We start from the raw sequence: 9,077 nt of genomic DNA on the forward strand, positions 1-9,077 counted from the left end.
TAAAACCAGTTTACCCTCCAGCATCGTCCATTTTTCGCTGCGTTGAGTATAGTGGCTCATTATTTACTAGTATAAAATGTAATATGAAAGATACTTTGCTTCACAAATATTTAGCTTCCAAGTAATTAAAGATATGACAATTTGGGCTGATTCTTCCAATTGCAATCCAAAGCCATAAGGAAACCCCTGAGGCGGGAGTTCCCTGTCCTCTCATTGGCAACATTATTTTGAGTTATGATTGGTGGTTGTGCATGTTTACAACTCGGTTTGGTAACGTCATAAAATTTAAGCCTTTAGTTGGAAAAGCAGGATGCTATAAGCTCAGGGGCCCGAACAGGGAAAATAGCCCAGTGAGGAAAGGAAACAAGGAAAAATAAAATATTTTAAGAACAGTAACATTGAAATAAATACTTCCTATATAATATAAACTATAAAAACTTCAACAAAACAAGAGGAAGAGAAATTAGATAGAATAGTGTGCCCTCAAGCAAGAGAACTCCAACCCAAGACAGTGGAAGACCATGGTGCATAGGCTATGGCACTACCCAAGACTAGAGAACAATGGTTTGATTTTGGAGTGTCCTCCTAGAAGAGCTGCTTACCACAGCAATTGTCCCTGATTGATTGATTATGACTTATCTGGCATCCTGACACCTAAGGTCATTGACGCCGAACGTTATGAATTCGTTGAATTGTGTTACATTATATGTATTAGTAGCCAAGCTACAACCCTAACTGGAAAAGCAGAATGCCATAATGGCTCCAATCAAAATCAGAAAAACGTTCCAATGCAGAAAGGACATAGAGAAGTAATAAATAAATTGTAAATGAGAAATCAAAAGTTTATAAAATATATCAAGATTCAAAACTGTTCTTGTTAAGAGATACCCTTACCTGATTTTATCTTATTTATCATTTACTAAAAAGAAGTATAAAATATACTACTGCAAATACATTTATTCATAAAAACCGAATGTATGACGTAGCCAGTTATCAAACAAGGGCCACCACCAATCACGTCACAAGATGCTGTAGCCAATGAGAGGACAGAAATGGCAAGGGGAGAGAGAGAGAGAGAGAGAGAGAGAGAGAGAGAGAGAGAGAGAGAGAGAGAGAGAAGAGATAATTCCAAGACTTATGGAAGAGCTCGAAGAAAAATAAAGTAAAAGTGATAGAGGATAAATGATAAAATAAATACAGGAAACATCTCGGAAAACAAGGCTAAGTGAGAGAACTTAGGGCTGAGAGATAAGCAAAATAAAACAAAAAATTGAGCGTTGGACATGGAACACGGAACGGCACGAGAGAAAGAACAATGGTAAAGAAATAACGGTGCCGGTTTAGTATGTGGCCTACCTTTTTCTATTCTGTTTTAGTATGCGGCCTACCTGCCTTGTTAGGTTAGGTTAGGTTAGGCCACATACTCAAACAGATAGAATTTCGTAGGCCATATTCGAAAGGTAGGCCACATACTAATCCGGCACCGAAATAAGACTATCAGTTTCAAAATGCAAACTACGGAAGGCTTAACAAAGCAAAAATACTCCGAGATGGAGAGTCTACTTAACGAAAATTCCGATATTAACATAATAGCATTAACTGAAACACAACAAATAATCGATAATATGTGACGGAATGGTTATTATTATTATTATTATTATTATTATTATTATTATTATTATTATTAGCCAAGCTACAACCCTAGTTGGAAAAGCAAGATTCTATAAGCCCAGGGGCTCCAGCAGGGAAAAATAGCCCAGTGAGGAAAGGAAATAAGGAAATAAATAAATGAAGAGAACAAATTAACAATAAATCATTCTAAAATAAGTAACAACGTCAAAACAGACATGTCATATATAAACTATTAACAACATCAAAAACAAATATGTCATAAATAAACTATAAAAAGACTCATGTCCGCCTGGTCAACAAAAAAGCATTTGCTCCAACTTTGAACTTTTGAAGTTCTACTGATTCAACCACCCGATTAGGAAGATCATTCCACAACTTGGTAACAGCTGGAATAAAACTTCTAGAGTACTGCGTAGTATTGAGCCTCATGATGGAGAAGGCCTGTCTATTAGAGTTAACTGCCTGCCTAGCATTACGAACAGGATAGAATTGTCCTGGGAGATCTGAATGTAAAGGATGGTCAGAGTTATGAAAAATCTTATGCAACATGCATAATGAACTAATTGAACGACGGTATCAGAGATTAATATCTAGATCAGGAATAAGAAATTTAATAGACCGTAAGTTTCTGTCCAACAAATTAAGATGAGAATCAGCAGCTGAAGACCAGACAGGAGAACAATACTCAAAACAAGGTAGAATGAAAGAATTAAAACACTTCTTCAGAATAGATTGATCACCGAAAATCTTGAAAGACTTTCTCAATAAGCCTATTTTTTGTGCAATTGAAGAAGACACAGACCTTATATGTTTCTCAAAAGTAAATTTACTGTCGAGAATCACACCTGAAATTTTAAGAGTCATACATATTTAAAGAAACATTATCAATACTGAGATCCGGATGTTGAGGAGCCACCGTCCTTGACCTACTTACAATCATACTTTGAGTTTTGTTAGGATTCAACTTCATACCCCATAATTTGCACCATGCACTAATTCTAGCTAAATCTCTATTAAGGGATTCACCAACACTAGATCTACATTCAGGGGATGGAATTGATGCAAAAAGAGTAGCATCATCTGCATATGCAACAAGCTTGTTTTCTAGGCCAAACCACATGTCATGTGTATATAGTATGAAAAGTAATGGGCCAAGAACACTACCCTGTGGAACACCGGATATCACATGATTTGTGGGAGTTTAAATATAAAGAGGGAGGAAGTTTAATGATGCTATACAAAGACAGCAAGGAAATTGTATTGTAGTACTTGTATATTTATGTATATTTTATTACTAAGAAGTTTCTCAGTTGAATTCTATTATTGAGAAACAATACTACTATTTTTAGTTTATAAGCTATTTTCTCTTTGTTGTGGAGTCTTTGTTTGGTGACAGTTAGGCTTATGGCTGTTGTCGGTGTTGCAAGCAATAATGTGAACAGTGATAACGAGTGGGTTTAGTGATGGCCGTTTCATATATTCCTGTCTTATAACCTTATCTTAATTCCCTCTTTCAAAGTAAATTAAAGTAAATTACAATTACATTCACTTAAGAGCTGCCAACGCAAGAGCCCATGTCCTGCATAAGGCAAGGCAATCTTTACAGACAGACAGACAGACTTTTCTTATTCCCAACTAACATCAGGATTACCAGGTTTTCCAAATGAGAAAAGGCCAACGTCTGATCAACTGCAGCTTTAAATGGTCAACCTAATAATAGAAAAAGGCCGAAAATATAGCATTTAAGGCTAACCAATTTAAAAAAGGCCAAATTTAGGTATCTAGCACAAAAAAAAAGGCCAAAGTTGGAGTTTTTTTTTTTTGCCCGAAAAAGACCGACCTGGCAACACTGACTAACATAATCCTTCCCTTCCCAGTGTCTCGTTGCTACTAAAGTGCTACTATGAGATACAGGTAAGCTATGAGATATTGTTCAATGTGTCTGATAGGGACCACATATTGGTTCCTAATCTGTTATCCTATGTTATACGTTAGTGCTTGAGTTATAATTATCAAATGTCTGGGTGTTGTTTTGATATTAGCAGCAGTCTAGTTATTTAACCTATGCAGGATCTATGTAGTCTAGCCTTGGGTGCTATTTATCTTAAGGGCTTAGGCCACCACAGAAATAGCGATGGAAAAAGATACAGACGAAGAATCGATATACAGAGGTAATATCTTAAAAAGAAGAAATATATAAAGATTACTTAGGGGACAGGGAAAGTGGAGAAGAAACATGGCGATGCGAATAGAATTGGAGAAAAAAAACATTAAAAGAAAAGTAGGATGTAAAAGCCTTGATAATAATAAATTTTAATGGTCACTTGGGATTCCTTGGATATTAACTGGAAAGTTAGAATGGAAAATAAATACTGGTGTTAGTGAATAGTAAACATCTAATACCGTTGAATTACGATGAAATAATGTAAAGGAATGCAAGCCTGGGGGAAGGAAAACAAAAGAGCGCCAATAGACCTAGTGACGATGAATGAAGTTTGAATTTTCTATTATTATTATTATTATTATTATTATTATTATTATTATTATTATTATTATTATTATTATTTGTATAGAAACTTCAAAGAAATGGAAACGCAAAGAGAAAGAAAGTAGATATATCAAATCACAATTTTTTTCAAGTAGAGGTAAGTATAAAACAAAGACAGAAATTTATATGGAAAAAGAGTTTGGGAAGAAAGTATATATTATAAAATAGACTGAAAATAAAATCTCAAAGAATATTTGGAAGAGATAGAGAAATATAGAAAATGGAGATGTGATAAGGATGAAACTATTTGATGAGGTAGTGGAAGAAGCAGCAAAAATGAAGTTGCAACCGAAGTACAGACAACAGCTAAAGAAGGAAAGACGAAGATAGAACCAAGAAAAAATATAAAAAGGGAAAACTTAACAGATAAATGCGATACCTGTTAGGGAAATAAAAGGAAAAGAATTTTCCAAATATATAAACAGAAGCTAATGAAGTGAGTAAGGATAGGAACAAAATGTTAAAAGAATACTGATAAACTAAAGGGGAAACAGAAAAATGAAGAAATGCAATTATATGATGAAAATGGGAAAAATGTCAAAAGAAGCCGCTAAAGAAAAATTAAATGAGATGAAATTAAATAAAAGGAAAAAAAAAAGAATGGAATTATGAAGAAAGATTGAAATACAGAGGTATTGAAGAAAAAAAAAATGCATTAGAACAGACATTCTCTGGAGAAATAAGAGAGCACATGGATATTATGGTTCTAATAAAGAAATAACAATGGAAAAACAAAACAACTGAGGAAAAAGTAAAAAGATTTCGAAGAAAAAAAAAAATAAATAAATAAAATAAAAGGGCAGCAGGACCCGATGGACTAAAATCTGAACTATATAAAACATTAATACAAGAAAATGAATGTTTAGAAATAATTACCAAATGCCTACAAAAGAGAAGAACAAGCCCAGAAAAGTCCAAAACAGATAAGAAAATGATAAAGAAATAAAGGAACGATGGCCACTTTTAAGATTTTTGACCTTTACAAATATATTATATTATATTTTCATCATCATCACCTCCTCCTACGTCTATTGACGCAAAGGGCCTCGGTTAGATTTTGCCAATCTCATCAACTCCTACTACGTGCGTTTTAGTCCTAGGCTATGTAGGCCTGGGTCCTCCAATTCTTCCAGTGCCTTGTGGAGCCCAGTTAAACGTTTGGTGAACTAATCTTTATTAGGGAGTGCGAAGAGCATGCCCAAACGATCTCCATATTATATTATATTATATTATATTGTATATTATATTGTGTTATATTATATTGTATTATATTATATTATATTATATAATATTATATTATATTATATTATATTATATTATATTATATTAGGTAAAATATTTACGGCTGTTATGAAGGATGAAATGAACACAAGCCGGATTTACAAAAAAAGACGAAAAGAAGAAAATAACATATTCATCTAACAATATTAATATTTTGAAGAAATTTACAAAGGCAAGGAAAGCTTTTTAGTTATTTAGATACACTTGAAAAGGGTATATGATTTAATTAGGGAGGAAAAATAATAGAGATTTATGACAATATAGAGTACACTTAAATGCAATAAATATAATGGAAGAAATCCACGAAGAGGACAAAACGAAAATCAACGTAGGATATGGTTAACTAGAAAAGGATTTAGACGTAATAAGCGACATTAAGCAAGGATGCGCAGTGTCTACTACTTTATTCAAATTAATCTCATGCCGAATAATAAACAAATTATAAAGAAAGGGAAAGGGTTTTGAAAACAAAATAATAAAGATTTAAGCAGTATCTTTGCAGACGATGGTCTGAAAAAAAAAAAAAAATATGAGTCGAAAAGAAACATAAAAATATTGATAAAAGGATGCAAGGACTGTGGGTTAGAAATAAACGAAAATAAGAGTCAAATAAAAGAAAAAATAGACTATAGACATAACAAAAAACATAAAATACCTAAGAATAAAGATAGAAACAAAAGAGGAAAATTATGACAAAAAAAAAAGAAAGAAAAAAAAATCTGAAAAACTTGTAAATTAAACACTCCATCATGAATGCTGTATGGGACAACAGTAATGAATATCAAAGACAATGAAATATAAAAACTTCAACAAACAGAAAATGGAGTGGGCAGAAAAGTTTGAGGGGCATCACCATATACACAGCAGTAGCGGGAGAGATAGTAATGTCGGAAATGAAACCTAGAATAGCAAGAGCAAGGCTAAGGTTCGTGAATGGGATAGAAGAGGGAAGAAATGATCTTCTTCCCAGCTGGTTCCCATTTTTATATGAGGTCGCCGTTGCGGATGAGCCGTTTCCATCTTTTTCTATTCTGCGCTTCTGCCTCATCAATCCCATTCTCCCGTAAGTCTCTCACACAGTCCCTCCATCTCTTTCTTGGTCTCCCTCTTCTTCTTCTTCCTTGAACCTCCATCTCCATAGTATGTCTCCCCAAGTGGTCCTCATCTCTCCTCATCAGGTGTCCATACCATCTCAGCCTCCCTTCCTGCACTTTCTTTGATATTTCCACCACCTTAGTCGACCCCCTTATGTAGTCATTTCTTATCCGATCCTCTCTTGTCACCCCAGACATCCACCTAAGCATTCTCATTTCTGCCACATCCATCTTCTTCTCCTCTGTCTTCCTCATGCTTGCTGTTTCCGTTCCATACAGCTTTGCTGTTCTTAACACTGTCTTATGAAATTTTCCTTTTAACCTCAGTGGTATTCTTTTGTCACAAAGAACTCCTGAGGCTGCTCTCATGTTGAAAAAAATAGTTGGAAAGAGGATAAAACTAATAGAAGGATGGAAAAGACTGGAAATGGATGAAAGATATAGAACTTATGGGAAAGGAAGAGATCAAGGCCAAGACTAGAAAAGTAGAACGTAAGAAATGGGCGGAAGAAATAAAAGAAAAAAAAAGTTTAGAAAAGTAGATAGTAATAAATGGAAGGAAGAGATAAAGGAAAATTAAAAAAAAAAGTTGATAGTAAGAAATGAAAGGAATAGATAAAAGAAAAAAAGGTAGTTTATACGAGTATGCACAAAAAAGAGGTCAAGTAGGAGAAGAAATGTTTTATGATAGAAAAAAAAAGAAAAAAAAAAAAAACACCCATTTTTTGAGTGCCAAACTACTGTATGTAATTCCATTTCCCATCATTCACCTAGACATTAGTTCTGAGTTGAGGTAACTTTTCGTTACATTTATTCCATTTGTCACTTATTCTTCTCGAGTTTATTGTCCCACATTGCCACTTTGCCTCTTTTCTCGCCTTTGCAGAACGCTCTGAATTAATCGGGTCCCTGTCTGTCTCCCATGAAATCGCCATCGCCTGTCCGTCAAGGAAACAGAATCGACGTTTTCTTTTTAAAGCCTAATCATTGACCTTTCTAAAACATGCATGACCTTAAATGAGCGTCTGCTGGCTCGATATTTGACCGAGTTGCTTATCATTTTACAAACTCATATTTTTCTCAGGAACATTTGAAGTAGTGAGAAAAACTTTCCAAATATCTTTCGATTTTCTAATAAGTTTAGTCCTTTGGAAAAAGCTTAAGAAACATTTGCAATATGGCTTCTGTCATTTGCACTTGTGTTAATCCGACTACAATTGGCTCTACTGTCATTGATAGGTTGTGGTGGCCGATGTGGTAATGTCCCTGACTGGTGAACGCCCGACTGAGGTTCGAGTTTCGCTCAAACTTGATCGTTTCTTTAGTCGTTGCAAACTCACCATCCTTGTGAGCTAAGGACTGGGGCTTTGGGGGAGCCTATAGGTCTATCTGCTAAGTCATCAGCAGCCATTGACTGGCCCTCCTTGGTCCTAGCTTGGATGGAGAAGGGGCTTGGGGGCTGATCATATGAATATATGGTCAGTCTCAATGGCATAGTCCTGCTTAATAGGGCAATGTCACTGCCTCTTGCATCTGCCATTCATGAACGACCTTTAAACCTTTAAACTGATGTTGATATTATTGCTATGATTATTATCATTCGCAAAGACTGTATGTTTTCTGGCGTTACTAATCATAGTGTACTTTTAACTGAAGTTATATAAATTATTACCTCAAAGGATGATAGTGATAAAAATAGTTTCCTCTTCTCTTACAGTTCTTTGATATTCATATATATATATATATATATATATATATATATATATATATATATATATATATACATATATATATATACATATATATATATATGTATATATATATATATATATATATATATATATATATATATATATAAATGTATATATGTTAGTGTACACGACCCGTCAAAATGGCGGATAGATATTTTGATATGCACACTGATTCAACGTTTCCCACTCCCTGCCTTTCTTAATTACCACATGGCATTTTAGAAAATTTGTGGGAGATTGTGCTTTCCTAGTGATTGCTGCTCAGCGTCGAAAGTTATATATATATATATATATATATATATATATATATATATATATATATATATATATATATATATATATATATATATATATATATATATAGCCAGTCACTTGCTCTTTATTATATAGAATATATATATATATATACATATATATACATATATATATATTTATATATATATATATATATATATATATATATATATATATATATATATATATATATATATATATATATATATATATATATATATATATATATGCATGCAATGGAAGATGAAATAACATTGGAAAGAGAATCATTCAAGTATTTAAGAACTATAATCTCCAATACAGGGTCTTTAGAATTAGAGTTTAGTGAAAGATTGAAAAAATCAAATCAGGCAATGGCTAGGTTGAGTAAAATTTGGAAATCAAATCGCCTGAAATTACATATAAAAATCAGACTATATATCAGTTTAGTGATATCGGTGTTACTCTATGGAAATGAGTCATGGTATGACAATGAAA

The 9,077-nt window shown here is 33.4% G+C and overlaps 1 protein-coding gene across 6 annotated transcripts in view; it reads left to right on the forward strand.

Annotated features, from left to right (window-relative positions):
• The first annotated feature begins 3,520 nt into the window (after positions 1-3,520).
• Positions 3,521-9,077, forward strand: part of LOC137650248 (probable glutamate receptor) — a 514,807-nt gene continuing 509,250 nt past the window's right edge. For all 6 annotated transcript variants that reach the window (XM_068383530.1, XM_068383531.1, XM_068383542.1 and 3 more), the window contains exon 1: positions 3,521-3,546. In XM_068383530.1, the coding sequence (XP_068239631.1) occupies positions 3,536-3,546 (11 nt within the window). In that variant the 5' untranslated portion in view covers positions 3,521-3,535. The remainder of the gene's footprint in view (positions 3,547-9,077) is intronic.

Source organism: Palaemon carinicauda, chromosome 11 (genome assembly GCF_036898095.1).
Source record: "Palaemon carinicauda isolate YSFRI2023 chromosome 11, ASM3689809v2, whole genome shotgun sequence".
In the NCBI taxonomy this organism is placed as follows: Eukaryota; Metazoa; Arthropoda; class Malacostraca; order Decapoda; family Palaemonidae; genus Palaemon; species Palaemon carinicauda.